Here is a 20,037-nt window from a genome sequence, read left to right on the forward strand (position 1 = left end):
GTATTATCTAATTGAATAAACTATGAGTACTTTCTAAACTTCATAAAAAAAAAAAATACAAAAAAAAAAAAAAAAAACTATCAGAGCAAATTTCATAAGATTTATATTGTATCATATTTTGATTCTCAATAACTCACACAATATGATGTTTTACTCTATCTAATTCATCTTTTTAAAATTATGTGTCAGTTAAACTGATTACTCCATCAAACCGACATAACACTATTACTTTGTACAATTGTGAATAATTTTGAAGATTGCTTCAAATTGTAAATATAGTCAAGATTCTAAACAAGAAGAATAATGAAAAACAAAGGGAGTACATATTGCAGAACAAGACATTTACTTGGATTATTTTGTACCCAATACATGAAATTAAAAGAACTATAATACTTATGATTGAGTTTTCAATGTTGCATTGCATATTTGCATTACACTAATTTATAACATCAAAAACCAACACATTAAAAATTATGTTCACCACATTATTTGACCAGTTCCATGCTGAACTCCCACAATTTCCTAGCCAACGTGATATCCTGAGCTTGCTTAGAAGGCTTGGCTAAACCACAGTTATTGAAATATTCACCACTTATGCCTTTTACTTGTGGATGCAAAGCCACGTAACATGTCGTTGCTGCTCCCTGCAACGAACAAGCTTATAATAAGAAGAAACGAAAGAACAAACATTGCAAGTTTGATCATGTGTGTTTCAAGACACTTGTGAAATATCTTTAATGAAAAAATGTTTAATAGGTCTCAAAAGTGTGTTAAGAACTGTCACAAACAAGCAAGCAATGCACTATTAAACCATAACTCCGTCCCAAAAATTGTAAAGCACATATATAAGAGTAGGCTAAGGCAAGATATTAGATATACAACAATTTGCAATAAAAAGTGAAGTATACCAGCTATTAATCTGTTATTTAACATATTTGTATAAAGATATCCAGGATGAACTGAATTAACTGTTATATCGACCCCATCATCCTGATCAACAGAAGGATTTTCATCAGGATAATTGAAGTTGTATTATGAAAGCTGCAGAGCAGTACAGGATCAGAGGGGCTAACATCTAAACTGAATTAACTGTTATATCGACCTTAAGTTGTTTTCCTAGCTCTTTGGCATGCAAGATTATAGCAAGTTTTGATTGACCATATGCAGCAAATCTGGAGTACCTGCATAGTAGTGATTAGTGGATGAGTGCAATCAATGCAGAAGATAAAACTCTTAACTATGTACTTATAGTCGCCTGGAAGAAAGTACAATGCTTTACCTTAATGGATTGTTAAGTTCATCAAAAAGGATTCCTTCACGATATGTGAACCGATGGCCTTCCGATGAAATATTAACAATCCTCCCCTCTTTACCACTTTCGAGTACAGTGTTTTTCATTGTGTCCAACAGCAGATGTGTCAGCAGAAAATGACCTGCAGATAATAATAATGCAAAAAAGCATGAATAAATCATGGAAGTTGAGGTGTAATTAGCTTACAAAATGCAGATCGCAATTTCTTCTATTCTTAGTGTAAGACTATACAGAGATGAAAGAGGATAGAAGCGATGGATGCACCGTTCTCTATTAGAGTCAAACTGGCAAAAACGCAAAAAACAAAAAAAATCCCATACAAGAAATACTTGATCTCTGCTTCCTTCTTTCTATTTAGCTAGATTGCTCACCCAAGAAGTTTACCGCGAATTGCACTTCTATATTGTCTTGGGAGAGAGTAAAAGGGCAGCCAAACACTCCTGCATTGTTTCTAAGAAACAAAAGGGGCAAATATACTGTTACTATGTGTTTGGGTCCAATTTAGTCCAATTGGGCCAAGTCATTAAATGATCCAATTAGAAGCCCAAGGTCAAGGTTCAACTCTCCAAATAGTGCTGAAGTCAAGATCAGTCCACAAAGCATGTCAATTGGGCCCGAGCCCACTTCTCCCATATATGCCAAGGTATAAAAGCCTTCAATATTACATTTGAAAACAACACAACAAAGCCTCAAGCAATTAATTCTCTTGCATAGCTTTCTCTCTTGACACATTGTACTAACTTTAGCATCGGAGGGGCCTTCCTCGGCAACACCCCCGAGGCTAGTTTACGTGTGCTTGCTGTGCAGGAAACCCTCGGTCCATCATCACTTGGATCGAGCCCAGTCTTCACCACCTCACTGGACCTTCGGCAAGGTCCCATTGTTTTTACCCGAAACAATTTGGCGCCGTCTGTGGGGAAGACTTTCAAAAATCTTTAAGCCAAATCTCTAGTCAGAATCATCTTGCAATCATCTTAGTAGCAATGGCTAAGAACCGCAAGAGCAAAAGTCTTCGTCAAGGAGCAGGCGAAAAGCCTAAAACTCCTACACCATCACCCTCACCGGACCGGAACTCTCCCAAGGGTACCAGTTCGGGAAGAAGGTCATTCGGGGAAGATTCCCTTTCTCCCGTAATTCACAACTCTCATCATAGGCCGAGTCCCTCTCGGTCTAGTAGAGATCAGTCCGGTCATAGGACTCATCATGTGCCCCAAAGCCAACCATTGACTGTCCGCTCTCATTCCCACACTCAGCCGAGGACCCCTTTGACGGGGCCCAGCTCGGAGGAAGTGGCGAAAGCGCTGGCAGTGCTCATGGAGGCCATGAGGGCACAAAATATGCCTCCACCTCGCGATCGAACTCCTCCGCATACCCGGCATCAGCGGAGGAAGCTAGACCATGATGGTGGAAAACCTCATTCCTTCCGGGAACTGGAAAAGTGGGAAGAGGATACTTGGAGAACTGAAAGAGAGAGGAAAAAGAACCCTCAATTTTTCTCGCGATCCTCAACCTCTTGACCAGAAACGCATAAGAGCAGCAGCTCAGCTTCTCGGCCAGATTCTGCTCGCCGAGAACAACCTGAGACTGTTCACCGAAGCGTCCTCGACCGACTCGGTTGCAAGGAACCGAGTGTGCACAGTCGCCTCTCGTTCCCTGCAGCCGAGGCCCAAACTTCCCAGCCAGGGACGAAAACCACTCCTACCTCTCTGAGAGGGCGGAGCGCGGTCCCTTCGGCCAGGAACAAGGGCAAGGCCGTTATGCTACCCACCAGTTCCCCATTCGAGCAATGGATACTGGAAGAGCACGTGCCCACGGTTAAAATACCGTCGCACATCACATATGATGGGACTTCGGATCCGAAGGACCACATTGCCTCGTATGAGGCTCACATGCATCTTTGCCCCAGGTCCGAAGCGACTTGGTGCAAATATTTTCCAACCACTCTCAAAGGGGTCGCGCAAGCGTGGATCTCCAAGGGAGTAAAACAAGGCTCCATAACAGGGTGGGACGATCTGTCCTCCAAATTTAGGAGCAAGTTTTCCACGGCAAACCGCCGAGAGAAGACTACTGCAGAACTCATGGGTCTGCAACAGGGGGAGACCGAAAGCCTCCGGGACTACCTGACCCGTTTCAGCAACGAGTCATCCAGCGTCTCTCAGCTGGACCAGGGGTTAGCCGTTTTTGCAATGCAGAATGGCCTTCAGCCCGGGAAGTTCCTAGACTTCATGGTCATGCATACCCCGCAGACCTTGGAGGAAGCTCTGAATGCCTCGGATAAGTTCATCCGAGCCGAAGAGTGGAACAAAGCAAAAGCCCAACCCCAATCTGGGGGAGGGAAACAAAAACAAGGACCCTCGTCTGAAGGCCAAGGCCAAAAGGCAAAGGGAAAGGCGAAAGCCTCGGAACAATCTTCGGCCAACGAGTCGAAGAAGGAAAAATCTGCTCCTTTCCAGGGCAGATACGAATCTTACACTCCGCTCTCTCTTCCGCGCGCTAAGATTTACAGCGTGACGAAGGAGGAGCAGAGTTACAGAAAGCCGAGACCGCTCCCAGAGTGGTATCAGCGCAAAAATAAAAATCAGTGGTGTGAGTTCCATGAATCACCGGGACACAACACTGAAGAATGTATCCAGCTGAAGGACCAAATCGAGGATATGGTCCGGAAAGGGTACTTGAAAAAATATATCGCGGATCACCGCGAGAAAAAAGAGGCCGAGAAGCTTGAGAAAGACTCTCGGCAAGAAATTGACTTCCCCCGAAAGAACAGCAGAGCTGCGGAAGGAAAATTCCCTCCAATCCATGTTATCTCGGGAGGAATATGCTCTCGGAGGGAGCACAAACGTCACCTCAGGGCTCTGACCCATCAGGTGAATCATGCTGATATACAGCCACCCCAGTCACCGGTGCCGAACATGACATTCACAGCCGCTGACTGTCGGGGGGTGACGTACCCTCACGAGGACCCGTTGGTGATAATCGCCACGGTGGCCAACCACGACGTCAGCAAAGTCTTAGTTGACGGTGGTAGCGGGGCAAATATTTTGTTCCGGAAGGCCTACAATCAAATCAAGCTGAAGCCCAAGCACCTCACGCCGGTACCCTACCCGGTATCCGGATTCAATGGGGCTTCAACTTATCCTGATGGGAAGGTCCTACTTCCTGTCACTATCGGCTGCGACGAAGCAGCTAGGAATGTCATGACCGAATTTCTGGTCATCGATGCTCCTTCAGTATACAACGTGATCTTGGGGAGACCCATAATTCACGAGATCCAAGGGGTTGTCTCAACCTATCATCAGCTGATGATTTACGTTTCAGACGCCGGCTTCCCCGAAAGGATCCAGGGCAGCCAAAAGGAAGCCCGAAGGTGCAACTACCTCAAGCCATCCACTAGTCGCCCAGAAAGCGATGATGAGGATGAGGAGGAGAAAGAAAAAGAAAAAGAGCCGAGCACGAAGAAGCCGAAAGGCCTAAGTGCTTCGGCACAAGGTTCTGTACCCAAAGAAAAAGGGTCAGAAAAAGAAAAGGCAAGCTCTCCATCTGAGCCGAAAGACTCAGAGAGCCAGCCGAAGAAAAAGTCTGGGACACCTGCTGACATAGACAGCAGGCCAGATAACGAAGAGTCTGGCCCCGCTTCAATGGAGCTAGACCAGCAGACCGAAACGGTCGAGTTGTCCGAAGGAGACGCTGACAAATGTGTAGCAATCGGGATGGACCTTGATCCGAACACCCGTTGTGAACTTATTCAGCTCCTCCGGGACAACAGAGATGTGTTTGCTTTCTCGGCAGCTGACATGCCCGGGATAAGTCCAGACCTCATCTCCCATAAGCTTAACGTCGACCCAACGTGTCGGCCAGTTAAGCAAAAGAAGCGGAACTACTCCGCAAATAAGAACCGAGACATCGCAGCCGAAGTCAAAAAGTTACTGGATGCAGGTTTCATCGAACCTTGTCAGTACCCAGAATGGCTGGCAAATGTGGTGATGGTTCAGAAGGCTAATGGTACCTGGAGAATGTGCGTTGACTTCACGGACCTAAATAAGGCTTGTCCGAAGGACTTTTATCCCTTGCCGAGAATCGATCAGCTAGTCGACTCGACAAGTGGCCACGCCTTGCTTAGTTTCATGGACGCGTTCTCGGGGTATTATCAGATCTTTATGCACCCCGACGACCGAGCAAAGACGGCATTCGTCACGAACGCCGGGGTGTACAATTACAAAATGATGCCCTTCGGATTGAAAAATGCGGGGGCAACGTATCAAAGGCTGGTGGATCAGGTTTTTGCCGATCAGAAAGGCCGAAACATGGAAGTCTATGTGGACGATTCAATCGTCAAAAGCAAAAAATCTGAAGACCATGTTAAGGACCTAGCTGAAACCTTCGCCACCTTAAGGAAACATCAAATGAAGCTGAATCCGAAGAAGTGTGTCTTCGGGGTGAAGTCAGGGAAGTTCCTTGGATTCATGGTCAGCAAGAGGGGGATTGATGCCAACCCCTCCAAAGTCAAAGCAGCCCTAGATCTTCCTGAGCCGAAAACAAAAAGGGACGTTCAGCGGCTCACCGGAAGAATGGCAGCCCTCTCGAGGTTCATTTCAAGAGCTTCGGATAAGGGGTTACCCTTCTTCAAAGCCCTGAAACTTCCAAAAACAAAGGAGCTCATTTGGGAAGAAGAGCAAAAAGAGGCCTTCAAGCAGCTTCGGGAGCATCTGGCTCAGCTCCCAACTCTGGCTAGTCCAGTGGAGGGAGAAACTTTATACCTGTACGTGGCTGTTAGCCCAGCTACCATCAGTGCAGTGCTGCTGAGGGAAGAAAATAAAATTCAGCAACCGATCTATTTCATCAGTCATACTCTGACAGATGCCGAGACCCGTTACCCTCTACTCGAAAAAATCGCTTTTGCAGTAGTGGTAGCCGCTCGGAAGTTGAGGCCCTATTTTGATTGTCATCAGATAGTGGTTTTCACTGATCAGCCGCTGGAAAAAATTCTCGGCAAAGTAGAAAGATCTGGTAGGCTGGCCAAGTGGGCCTTCGAGCTCACTGAATTCAGCATCAGCTACCAGCCGAGAGCAGCCATCAAGGCTCAGGCTCTAGCGGACTTCCTGGCCGAATGCTCGTACCAGGAGACGTTGGATGATGAAAAGAAAATCTGGACCGTGTTTACGGATGGATCCTCCACCGTAAATGGTTCGGGGGCAGGGGTAGTGATAACCTCTCCAGAGGGCAAATCCTTCGAGTATGCACTAAAATTTTCTTTCAAGGCTTCGAACAACGAAGCTGAATACGAGGCGGCAATTGCAGGCCTAGAATGGTGCATCTCTTTGGAAGCCGAGCATGTCTGTCTGAAAACAGACTCTCAGCTAGTTGCATATCAGATTGGTGGCAGTTATGAGGCCAAAGAGCCCTCCATGATAAATTACCTTGCCAAAATCAAATCAGTTATGGCAAAGCTGAGAACCTTTGAAGTGCAGCTGATCCCAAGGGGTCAGAACGCTCAAGCCGATGCACTCTCCAAACTTGCCAGTTCAACTCTCACCGAGCTGAACAGATCCGTATATGTGGAGGTGCGCCGAGAAAGAAGTGTCGACGAAGCACCCGAAGTGTGCTGCGCCGACCCAGAACCCAGCTGGATGGACCCCATCCTAGCTTTCAAGCTTCGGGGAGAGATTCTTGAAGACAGAATTTTGGCCTCCAAGCTGAAGAGAACTAGCTCAAGGTTCATCGTCTTCAGAGGAGAGCTCCTGAAAAAATCCTTCTCAGCCCCGTTGCTGAAATGCGTGGGACCAACAGATGCAGATTACATTCTTCGGGAAATTCACCTCGGCATCTGTGGGAACCACATCGGGGGAAGGGCCTTAGCCCATAAGGCATTAAGGGCCGGATATTACTGGCCCACCATGATCTCAGACGCTAAGGAGCTGGTCAGAAAATGCGAGAAGTGTCAAAAATTTGCACCAGTCATCCATCAGCCAGCTAGAGACCTTCAGCCGATCCTTAATCCGCTTCCATTTGCCCAATGGGGGTTGGATATTTTGGGACCATTTCCAGATGCACCCTATCAGAAAAGATGGTTAATAGTCGGCATCGACTACTTCAGCAAATGGATTGAGGCTGAGGCAGCCTCGAATATCACAGAGCAAACTGTCAGGAAATTTATCTGGCAAAATATTATTACTCGTTTTGGTATTCCGAGGGTTTTTGTCTTCGATCATGGAAGGCAATTTGACAATCTACCGCTGAGGCGGTACACAGATCAATTCGGCATCAAATTGGCATATTCGGCAGTGTGTCATCCACAAAGTAATGGCCAAGCCGAAGCTGCAAATAAGCAAATCCTCAACGCTTTGAAGAAAAGGGTTGAAGATCAAAAGTCCAAGTGGATAGAGGAGCTTCCAGGAACCCTCTGGTCACTTCGGACAACTGAAAAAGAGGCAACGGGCTGTTCACCTTTTGAGCTGGTGTATGGCGCCGAAGCCGTTCTGCCAGTGGAAATCGGCTCTGAAAGTTTAAGAGTGCACCATTTCTCGGCTGAGAACGAACAACTTATGAAGGAATCCCTTGATTTCCTCGACGAAGTGAGGGACTCAGCCCGAGACAGAATGGCTGCTTATAAGCAGAGAATCAGCAAATTTTACAACCGAAGGGTCCACGCAAGGCCTCTCAGAATTGGAGACCTTGTTCTTCGGAATGCTGCTGCAGTTCAAAAAAGCCGAATTCATGGGAAACTCTCAGCTGCATGGGAGGGACCTTACGAAATTTATGATGAGCTTCAGCCAGGGACATACCGACTTCGGCAGTTGGACGGAACTGAGCTGAAAAATCATTGGAACGCCGATGTACTTAAGAAATACCATGTGTAAACCCTTCGGGGCAAAAAAAATCTTTGTAAGTACATTTTGAATTATTAATGAAAGGCCTCAGAGCCACCATTTCAACAATAATTTTCAACATTTTATGCTTTCAAGTTTTCATTTGGCTATCTACTCTTTAAGGGCTTTTATTCAGCCTTGTCTGAGACCTTCGCCTTCGGCTAACTGGGTTTCAGATTGCTGACAAGCTCGTCTTTTTAAAGAACCCTGGTCTTTCAGCTGAAGTTCAACTTCAGTAAGACTTGTTCTCCAAAGACATTGAGTCCATGGACAAATCTGGGATATTGCCTTAATTGAGCCCCGTATCCCAGAAAGCCATTATCTGAGACATTGCCTTCAGTTGGCCTTGTGTTTCAGATATCCATTTTTATAGATAGACAGAAAATCAAGCATAACATCAACCATTAAAGTTTTTTATTTCAGTCCAGCTTGGAACGTTCACCTTCGGGTAATTGGGTTCCAGACTGCTGATAAATTTGTCTTATTAAGGAAATTTGGTCTTTCAGCTGAGGATCAACTTCAGTAAGACTTGTTCCTCAAAGACTCTATGGACAAATCTGGGATACTGCCTTAACTGAGCCTTGTATCCCAGAGGGCCATTGTCTGAGACATTGCCTTCGGTTGGCCCTGTGTCTTAGATATCCGTTTTTGTTCAGCTTCGGCTGAGATCTCAAATCCAACCCAGCAATCCAAAGACTTGGATCTTCAGATTACTGGGGGGGCAAGGAGCACTGCCAATGCAAATTCATCTTCAGCAAAGTCTTCAGCTGAAAGCTTTGTACTTAGCAAATTTTGCTACAATTTCTCAAATTCAGAAAGAGTGAAGCATTCAAAATAAGACAGAGCAGTTGAAGAAAAAGCATCAGATTAATGAGAACAATGCTCAGAAAATGAGCTACAAATTCAGATGTTCAGATAAAATATCGGCAGCCGTCCACAAACGGAAAATAACAGCTGCCGAGGTACACGCAAAAGCAATAAAGCAGTTTGTACATCAAGGCAAGCTGAAGCAAAAGGATACAAGGCAAAAAAATAATTCAGGAGCGGCAAGTCTAAATTTGAGCGCACGATGAACCGCAAGATTCTGAAGACGACTGCCCGATTTCCTATGCTTCAGCCTGAGAATCAGACTGATCGGCAATGCTGGCTTCAGCCCCAGCAGCAGATGAAGCAGGCCGCGCACCCTGCTGAGCCTCCCTCTCTTCGAGTTCCCTCTCTGCTTCTTCCTCAGCTTCCTCAGCTGCAAGAATCTCAGCTTCGGCCGGAGTTGGGAACTTCATGTGGGGATCTTCTGAATTCTGGATCCACTCAGCACACTTGGACCAGTCCAGATTTGGCTCAGCATGGAGACAGAGTCTTCGGCACACCCTGAGCCCGTTCGTGAATCCCATTTCATACTCTTCTTGAGTATAAATACGGGTCTTGAGCAGGGCCTCAGCATCTGCCAGCTTCTTCTGTACCTCCTCCAAGCTTTTCTTGGACTGATTCAGCTCTTCAGCGAGCTTGGAGGAAGCACTTTTCTGCTTGTTCAGCTCTTGCTGAACCTCTGAAGCTTCAGCCCTCAGTTGAGTCAGCTCTTCATCTCTGACCCTCAGCTGATCCTCAGCCTCTTTAAGCTTCGCCCTCTCAGCTTCGGCAGCAGCAGCAACCTCTGAGAGTTGGACGTTCTGGGCTTGGAGCTGTTCTTCAGCAGCCATCCTACTGGCTTCTGAAGCTTCTAGTCTTTGCTGCACCTCAGCCTGTGCAGTAACTCCGTCCCTGATTCGGCTTTCAATGGCAGCCTTGAACTTGGTGACGTCCACTCCCATGTGGTCCCGGAGGAAGTTCTCCCCCTCTATCAGCGGGGGGAAAACCTCCTCCTCCATCGCAGTGCAGAAGGTCTGGAGGGCTTCAGCAGCTTTCCTTTCATATTCCTCTCCCTCCCTCTGCCTTTCCTCGGCTGCTGCCTGCTTCAGCTTAGCAAGCTTCAGCTCTTCAAGAGCTACCTTGTGGGCGTGCTCAGCCTCGTCAACCCTATCTTGTAGGGAATCTATCAGCTCTACAGTAAGAGTCTGATTGTGCACAAACTGGAAAGCAAAGGCACAACTCAGTAAAAAAAAAAAAAAAAAAAAAAAACTTGAAACTGAAGAGCTAGGTAGGAAAATCAGAGGCACGTGTAAGGATTTACCTGCATCATCAGCAGCTGATTCGTCCTTGCAGGGTCTGGAACAGATCTGCTGGATTCACCCATCCCAGCAGTGGCCTTCAGCGACCAGGCCCTTGCCCTGTCTACTTCGGACATCCCAGCAAAATTGCCGAAGTAGGCTTCTGCACCTTCTCGGTTCTGGCCCCAAATGGTATCCCAAATATGCTCTGGAATTGGAATTCGGGGGGCCGAGAACCCCATATCTCCAGAATTCAGCGTCTGGAATGAGGGGAAGGAAGACTCAGGAACCTCCTGAACCCTTCGGGGTTCAGCGCCCCCTCCTTCAGCTGTCTCTTCTTCCTTCTCAGCAGAGTCGATTGTGATGACCTCTGCTTCAGGTTTGAGGACGAGGGCCTCAACCTCTATGGCAATCTCAGCTGAGAAGCCCTCAGCAGCGGGCTTCTCAGCGCTTTCAGCATTGTGCCCTTCGACACCATCCATTGTTCCCTCAGCTGGGACCCCTCCCTTTGGATCAGGAGTCTTCTGGTCCACCTCCATTTCAGGAAGTGGGGGAGGGGTCTTCGGCGGAGATTGCGGTGGTGGTGGGGGAACCCTCGGCAATTCGCCGCCCTCCTCGGGCTCCCTTATGTTGATGCCGCCTGGCCTCGGCCCCATTTGAAAGTCATGTGGGCCGATGATGGCCATTCTTCGTCGCCTTTTTCGAAGCGGCTGCTCATCCATGTCTGAGTCTTCAGACTCTTCTTGTACCTGGTCTTCGGGACGAGCAGGGGCTTTACCCTCTCTCTGTCTATTACTCTCCTCGGACTGCAAAAGACAGGGGGGACGAAGAGTATGAGTAGCAGCAAAGAAGGCAACAGCAAGCAAAGCTGAAAAACTAAGTCTAAAGAACATACCGAAGTCTTCAGCAAAGCCTCGTCTTCTTCAGCTGCCCTAGCTGCAGCTTCTTCCTCAGCAGCCCTGGAAGACCCCACTCCTCCTTCGCAAGCTTCAATAGCCCGTGCGACCTCTTCGGCTGTACGGGCAGCTTCAGCTTCTTCGTCTAACAGCTGAAACAAGGGATCCCTCTTCTTCCACCAAGGCTTCTGCTTCTGATATAGAGCAACGACCTCAATTTGGAAATGGGTAGAGTCTAGATGGACTTCCCTATGCTTCGATTCAGTGATAGGAGGAGCCCGAGCAGTTACGACACGTTCTCGGTTGACGCCGAGACGATCGTAGTTAATGCCGACGTTGGTCTCGTCCCGCTCTGAAAGAAGAAGAGGGAAGGGATTAGTTCGGCTAGGTCGGCATAGCAGAGAAGTACGAAGTAAAAAACAGAGGGAAAGACATAATTAAAAGGCCTCGGCCCCAGCCGAAGAATCTTACCATCCCTAAACTTTCGGCTGAGGCCGACAGCTGCTAACATGTTCTCTTGGAAGACATAATGCGTATCGGGCAGCCAAGTCTCCGGGATATGCTGCATCCGACCGCTGCCCCCCGGGTTCGGCCGCTTGCCAAAGATGTTCTGCTGATTAAGATTCGGATCCGAACCGTCACCTTCGGGGGGACCTAAGCTCCCCATCTCGGGATCAGGCTCGGCAAGATACCTGGGGGCGCTGAAAACGCAAGGGTGGTCCGGATCTGTGGGCGCCCTAACCCAGATCCATTGACCCCTCCAGTCTTTGTCTGAAGAGTCGTTCGGCCACATGGTCAGATACTGGGGCCGAGACTCAATCCGGTACCACCCAGAGCCGTGATGTCCATGCCCACTTTGAATATTCGGCACTAGCCGATGGAGCTTTCTGAAGCAGTGCAGGTTCGGCACATACCTGAAGAACTTGCAGACCCACAAGTATGTCATCACCCTTCGGATACTGATGGGAGTTAGCTGACATAGAGAAATGTTATAATGGATCAGCAAATCTCGGACGAATACGTCCAAAGGGAACCTCAGCCCATACTGAAGTTGTCTTGTATATACCCCCACATACCCCGGGGGTGGACGGTGGATTCTATCGGATGCCACGGGCATTCGGCACCAATACCCATCAGCTTCAAGGATGCTGTAATGCAACTCAATCTGCTCGGCAAACCGATACTGTTCGGCATTCTCTACCCACCATGAGTAGGGGCGGTTCTTTATCATGGCCGAAGCCACTTCAGCATCCTCCCACTCTGAAAACCCAGGAAGGATATCCCAAAGGACGGCGGGAACTTCATCATCTCGCCCAGAAATGCTCGGCCCCTCCGCCCCCTGAGGAGGAGCCGAAGAAATGGGAGTTGCCCTAATCCCTTCAGCAGGACCAGATTCTGCTCTCTGTCCATTCCAGGTCCCCGTCCTGTTCCTAGGATCGGGAATCGGCCTTGCTCTTCTTGGAGCACGGGCCCTACCTCTGACTCCTCTCACCATTGTTGGTTTTTCGAAGAAAAATCGAAAGGAAAGGGGGAAGGAGTTCAAATTCGAAGAAAATTAAACAAAAATTAGAGGAAATTACCTTTATCTGAAGCGGAATTCGCCGATCTACAAGTTCGGAATGACGAATTTCGGTTCCTAAGATTATTTCTCGGGGATTCGGCGAAGTTTTGATGCGGATTCGGGGATTCTTTTGCGGGGTTCAAGCTCGTGTTGGTGAAGAAATGAGGAAAGAGTGCGTCCCTTTTGGTTTTATTTCCGGAAGTGGGAATTTTGGGGGGTTCACGCTTAAATTTGCTCTTAAGTTCCTCATTAAGTAACCGTTAAACACGTTTCCCCGTAATTAGTGATTAACTACCCATTATCCGTCCAGCTTCCACAAATTATCCCCCCAACAGCCGTTATCTCACTAATGGCGGTTTAAATTTAAATCTTTTTGGATTAATTAAATCATTTACTTCCCTCCTTTTTTCTGGTTAATTAAACCCGACCCGTCATTCTTCCAAATCGGGTCTGGGGGGCAAGTTGTTTGGGTCCAATTTAGTCCAATTGGGCCAAGTCATTAAATGATCCAATTAGAAGCCCAAGGTCAAGGTTCAACTCTCCAAATAGTGCTGAAGTCAAGATCAGTCCACAAAGCATGTCAATTGGGCCCGAGCCCACTTCTCCCATATATGCCAAGGTATAAAAGCCTTCAATATTACATTTGAAAACAACACAACAAAGCCTCAAGCAATTAATTCTCTTGCATAGCTTTCTCTCTTGACACATTGTACTAACTTTAGCATCGGAGGGGCCTTCCTCGGCAACACCCCCGAGGCTAGTTTACGTGTGCTTGCTGTGCAGGAAACCCTCGGTCCATCATCACTTGGATCGAGCCCAGTCTTCACCACCTCACTGGACCTTCGGCAAGGTCCCATTGTTTTTACCCGAAACACTATGTAATTAAGAATCTACAGTAAGACTCAAGAAAAAGATGGATGATTGGATGGTTTTCTTACATGAGAATGTTTAAGGGTTGATTAAGGGACTTAAAATCTGATGCAAATTTTCTAATAGATGCCATTGAGCTCAAATCCAACTCCACAATATCGACCTTAGCACTCGGAGTTTCTTCAAGTATTTTAGTCCTAACCTTTGTTCCAGCAGCCATATTCTTATCTACCATGATAACATGAATACCACGTAAAGCAAGAACTCGTGATGTTTCAGCACCAAGGCCACTCGATGCTCCTGCAGGTTGTGGATCAATTGATAAATGGAGTTAAAAGTTGTGCTGAGTACAACAAGGCTTTCATAAATGTGAAACATCCTTTGTTTAACAAATCAATACTACAAGATTTTTATTGCATTATTTTGCCATCTTAACTGTCATACAATTAAAAGCTATTGAAAAACAACATGAAAGGATCATTTCCATAATCAAGCACCGTATGTTAAGGTATGTAGTAACCAAATAGCAAATAAAGCAAAATAAATTATCAAGTCCAGTTTGACTAGGAGTGTTCATCGATTTATATACTTCGTATAAGATAAAACATACCCGAGCAATCAAGGGTGTAAAATGGCAAATAGGAAAAACACAAAAGAACGAAAATGATAAATTACTACAAGTAGTTTAACAAGGGAAATTCCCTGTTTCTTATGGTGAGAAACAAAATTTGTTTCTCATGATGGCATTTTCGTGAATAAATCAACAACTTTTTCAATATTGTGGGCTCCACAGTTGAATAAAGTTGAAAAAGTTGTTGATTTATTCACAAAAATGCCCCCATGAGAAACGAATTCGTTTCTCATGGTGAGAAACTGGGGCTTCCTCGTTTAACAAGAGTAAAATGGACCTGTGACAATGGCAGTGAGGCCGGTACCATCAATTCCATGTGTAACATCTTCTGCTGTAGAAGACCCAGAAAATCCAGATGAATTTTTTCTTCCAAAAATCCACATTTTGATTATTGATTACTTCTTTTGTGTCTTAGCAAGTAGAAATGCTGAGGATGCTCTTGAAATTAAGAGTACATCAATTACTGTGATGCTCCCACCTTTTACATTTATTTTTTTTACCAAAAAAAATCTAGTTTATATATACATTAAATGTTTGGTAGTTTGTTACAAGATATTGAAATTATAACTACTATTTTGGGAGGGATAACTCACAATAAAATCTTTGACAACTAAAATGGGACATCAGGAATAATAAATAGACCACCCTCCATGATTGAGCAGTGGCTTGTATTGCCTACAATGTATATTAAACTATAATTAATTCAACGATAAGTTAACCCTATTACACCACCATATATATTTTGTTTCCTTGGTGCCAACTTTCAATTTGCATAGGCTTTAGCATTGAATGGCATGTATATAATTTCTTGCTTCGAGCAACCTAATCCCAAGACTAGCCAAATGCTAGCTTTGATTGACATACAGCAACGTCAACAATAAATTGTTCCTCCATCTCCAAAACAAGTTAACACTTGCGATCTCCATGAGGACCATGACACACCTGTAACCATTAATTTATTGACTTGCATAAAGTTGATCTTTTTCATTGATACAAATCTAATAACAATCCACATGACAGTTTCCAAGATCGGACAATCACAGCCTCTAAAATTGGGGAAATGATTTTGGCACACCCTTATGTGAAAACACAGTTTTCTATGCTCTTCTCACATGGGGGTGTGCCAAAATCAATAAATGGTGTGCCAAAATCAATTTCCCTAAAATTGTAACAATACACTTCTAGCATCTTCATTTATACTAGCTAGTAGGTACCCGTTCTCAAACTTTCCCCACCACATGAATTTCAGTCTAAAAGCAAATTGGGGTTTTGATTTAGCTTTCTTGGCAACATATTGATCACAAATAAACATATGCACAATTGCACAAAACATCACAAAAACAACCAATATCAAATAAAGGTACTCAACTATAAGAAACACATGAATATTGCTCTATTGAACTATAAAATTTAGGGATTGGAGTTATATTGGCATCAAATTGAACTCATCAAGCAATTATACAAGTAACAATTAACAAAATTTAAACATAAATCAGATACCCAATTACCTAAAAAGTAGAAATTTGGCATAAATTAATGCATATAAAAAGAAGTAAACAAACCTGTAACGATGGAAGTGAGATCGGCACCAAACAAGCCAAGTGCCCCATTTCCCACAAAACAACCACATTTTCTATCTTCAATCACTGATTTACCGTGCCAATTAATTAATGAAGAATTCAATAGTCGGATTATTAGGGCATTTTCTATCCCGCATTCCCGCCCAGTGATCACCTCTAGTCCTCTACCAGTAACTCTAGTCCTACGAAATGTAAATGTGACTATAACCATTAGGATATTAGGTGATCACTGCGCGAGCCGAAAACCCGCCAAAATCATGCTTACGTATGTCCTTATGGAGAAAGTTATTTGCTAACTACTCCTCTTTTTTTAAATACTGGTACCATTCCTCCATGCGCGGAGTTTTAGAAAAAATTGGAGAAAATGGAGATAGAAGGGTAGGTGGAAGAATAAAAAATTATATAAAATAGAGGTGATGGAAAAAATTGGAGGAGTAAAAATATAAAATTAATAAAATATGATTTATGTTGGGTCCACTAAGTAAGAGAAATTAGTAAAACATTGTACTCCCTCCGTGTTTTTTTAAGTATTACAAATTGACCTACACATAATTTTAGACAATTTAATTGACTTAAATAAAATAAGAGGTAATTGGGGTAGTTGGAGTATTAAAAAATTGTAAAAGAAAGATAGTGAGATAAATAATTTATTGAAAAGTAATGAATAATCAGAGGAAAGATATAATAAAAAAAAGTAATAGTGATTTTGGTTGGGACCATGAGAGGAAAGAGATATAATATTTTAAAGCCGAAATACCTACTAGTAACAACTACTACGTATTAAGTTTAGGGCCTGTTCATATTTACTGCACTGAGCTGAACTGAACTGAACTGAACTGATTGGAGCTGAACTGAATTGAACTGAACTGATTGGAGCTGAACTGAACTGAACTGAGCTGAAATGAATATTTTATGTGAACTGAACTGAACTGAACTGATTGGAGCTGAACTGAACTGAACTGAACTGAAATTAAGTAAATATGAACAGGCCCTTATACAAATGAGCGGTCAATGAAGGTTCAATTCCATCAGTGTGAGATGTTGCAACTTTGCACTTGTTACATAACTTCATTAATACTCATATAGGTGCGAATAATTTTGAAAATTAGTTCAAATTGCAAGGGTCAAGTCAAGAATCTAAATAAGAAAAATACCGAGTAAAGAAAACAAAGAGTTGCAAAACAATACATAAATTTTCATTATTTAATACCCAATACATGAAAAGAACAATAATTTTTTTATGATTGTATTATAATGTTGCATTACATAATATTAAAGCATTACAGTTATTTTTATAACATCAATAATCAACATATTAATAATTATATATGTTTGACACATTATTTGACCAATTCCATGCTGAACTCCCACAATTTCCTAGCCAAGGTGTTATCCCGAGCTAGCTTAGAAGGCTTGGCTAAATCACAGTTATTGAAATATTCACCACTTATGCCTTTTACTTGTGGATGCAAGGCCACATAACATGTCGTCGCTGCTCCCTGCAACGAACGAGTTATCATCATAAAACGAGACAAAGGAATAACATTGCAAGTCTGACCATGTGAGACACTTACTTGTGGTATATCTTTGGTGAAAAGATATTTAATAGGACTCGAAAGCGTATTAAGAGCTGTTGAATCAAAGCATTGCACAATTAAACCATTACTCCGTCCAAAAAAATTTGTAAAGCATATTAGACTAGGCTATGGCAAGATATTAGGTATACAAGAATAACTGAATTAGCAATAAAAGGTACGGTGAAGTACGTATATACCATCAAATAATCTGTTACTTTTGACTATATTTGTATAAACATATCCAGGATGAACTGCGTTAGCTGTTATATCAATCCCGTTATCCTGAACAACATGATTTTCGTCAGAATAATCGCAGTTGTACATAAGAATTTTCAGTGTACATGATGGATTATTTGTCACAAAATAACATTGAACGCGTTACCTTAAGTTGTTTTGTTAGCTCTTTGACATGCAAGATTTTAGCAAGTTTTGATTGACCATATGCAGCAAATCTAGAGTATCTGCATAGATAGTACAATTAATGGATATGATGAGAGCAATCAAAGATCGATACAACTCTTAACTATATAAATAATCTGTATGTACATAAGATTAAATTCTATGGTAACCGGTCTATGTGATTTTTTGCAAATTTGCGATAAGAAATTTATGATCATGTATACACATTAATTAATTTGGAAGAAAGTAATGTGTTACCTTGATGGGTCATTGAGCTCTTCAAAGAGGATTCCTTTACAATAAGTGAATAGATGAAATATCGATGAAACATTAACAATCCTCCCCTCTATACCACTTTCTGGTACCGTGTTTTTCATGGTGTCCAACAACAAATGTGTCAACAGAAAATGACCTGCAGATAGATAATAAGGCAAAAGACATACTATCTCCGTTAACAATTTACTCACAACTTTGGGGTATTATTTGAGAGACATAAAATATTCCAAAGTTGCAAGTAAATGTTAACGGAGGTTGTATATAAAATCATCCAAGTTGAGGTGTAATTAGTCTAGATTGCAATTTTTTCGATTCATTATTCTATTAGTGTCGAATGGTTAAAACCCCAATGATTCTAATATAGTTTAATGACTTTTGATTACTACAATTTTTTAAAATGGACGAATGAGATTATCTATTTTTTGATTTATTTTTAATTAGTAATTTTAGTAAAAAAAATAATTTTCAATTATTCTAAATATATTTTTATCTTCAAAAAATTATGTTTTAATATTTTCGAAATTATGGAAATAAAAAATATATATAAAAGAATTAAAAAATGAATTTTAATTAAAATTAATAATTAAAAATAAATCAAAAAACAATTAATCTCAGCCATTCATTTTAAAAATTGTGGTGGTCAAAAGTCAATAAGACTACATTAGAATATTCATACAAGAAAAGCTTAATATCTGTTTCGTTTATTCGTCTATTTAGCTAGATTGCTTACCCAAGTAATTTACCGCGAATTGCAACTCTATGTTGTCTTGGGAGAGAGTAAAAGGGCAGCCCAACACTCCTGCATTGTTTCTATATATATGTGGTTAATATACCGTTACTAAATTGTATCAACTAAGAAAAAAAAAAAAAAATGGAAATCCTTCTTACATTAGAATGTTCAAGGGATAATTAAGGGACTTGAACTCAGATGCAAACTTTCTAATAGATGACATTGAGCTCAAATCCAACTCCATAATCTCAACCTTAGCACTCGGAGTTTCTTCGAGTATTTTAGTCCTAACCTTTGTTCCTGCAGCCATGTTCTTATCCACCATGATAACATGAACACCGCGTAAAGCAAGAACTCGTGATATTTCAGCACCAAGGCCACTCGATGCTCCTACATATCAGATCGTGGTTCAATCGATATATAATGGAGTTTTATTGCATTATTATTTGAACAAAAGCAAGCCATAACTTGATATAATTAGAAGCTCTAGATCGTATCTTACTTAGAGCACAGTAGTAACCAAATATATAGGTAAAGCAAAATTAAAATGATGAGTATAATTTTGACCACGAAAAACATATATATATATACTCGAGCAGTTAAATAGGAAAAACAAAAAGGAACGGAGAGGGTAAACTACTACAGCACGTGATTGGTATAAAATTAAGATTATTAACAAGAGCGAAAAGGACCTGTGACAATGGCAGTGAGGCCGGTACCATCAATTCCATGTGTAACTTCTTCTGCTGTCGAAGATCCAGAAAATCCAGATGATTTTTTTCTTCCAAATAACCACATTTTGATTTTTTTATCTTACCAAGTAGAAATTAATGCTGAGGATACTACTCTTGAAATTTATACAAGGAATTCCATGTACATACTATTAATTTATGCTGCATTTTGTATTGTTGAGTTGCATGCTGCTTGTATTGCTGTCGTAATTATCACTCCCTAGTCCCTACCATCGTTGCATTTTAATTGTCATATTTATGGCATGCAAATAATAAGGGTACATCAATTATTAGGATGCTCCCACCTTTTAATTAAATTACTAGGGCGGCTAATGTGCGTGATGTACGCGCCATATCTATTACATGTCTAGTAAGTTCTTTTAATTTGATTTTATGTTACAACTTTAGTTATTGGAAATATAGAAGAGGGAAAATATGTAAACAAATATAAAGCACTTAGGTAT

General features: G+C 42.8%; 2 protein-coding genes across 2 annotated transcripts; both read right to left on the reverse strand.

Annotated features, from left to right (window-relative positions):
• Positions 1–376: 376 nt before the first annotated feature.
• On the reverse strand, positions 377–14,672 carry LOC145606774 (short-chain dehydrogenase TIC 32, chloroplastic-like). Its single transcript, XM_081662603.1, has 8 exons — positions 14,558–14,672; positions 13,718–13,949; positions 1,684–1,763; positions 1,280–1,433; positions 1,103–1,181; positions 909–990; positions 722–777; positions 377–644 (listed from the first exon to the last, which is right to left on the reverse strand). The coding sequence occupies exons 1-8, from the start codon at positions 14,661–14,663 to the stop codon at positions 486–488; spliced, it is 948 nt and encodes a 315-aa protein (XP_081518729.1). The 5' UTR covers positions 14,664–14,672; the 3' UTR covers positions 377–485.
• Positions 14,673–17,132: 2,460 nt separating this feature from the next.
• On the reverse strand, positions 17,133–19,676 carry LOC145606826 (short-chain dehydrogenase TIC 32, chloroplastic-like). Its single transcript, XM_081662665.1, has 8 exons — positions 19,535–19,676; positions 19,001–19,232; positions 18,843–18,922; positions 18,095–18,248; positions 17,820–17,898; positions 17,635–17,719; positions 17,435–17,490; positions 17,133–17,359 (listed from the first exon to the last, which is right to left on the reverse strand). Exons 1-8 carry the CDS (start codon positions 19,638–19,640, stop codon positions 17,201–17,203), a joined length of 951 nt encoding a protein of 316 aa, XP_081518791.1. The 5' UTR covers positions 19,641–19,676; the 3' UTR covers positions 17,133–17,200.
• Between the last annotated feature and the right edge of the window lie 361 nt (positions 19,677–20,037).

The sequence above is a fragment of the Chenopodium album genome, chromosome 23 (genome assembly GCF_948465745.1).
Source record: "Chenopodium album chromosome 23, dcCheAlbu1.1, whole genome shotgun sequence".
NCBI lineage: Eukaryota > Viridiplantae > Streptophyta > Magnoliopsida > Caryophyllales > Amaranthaceae > Chenopodium > Chenopodium album.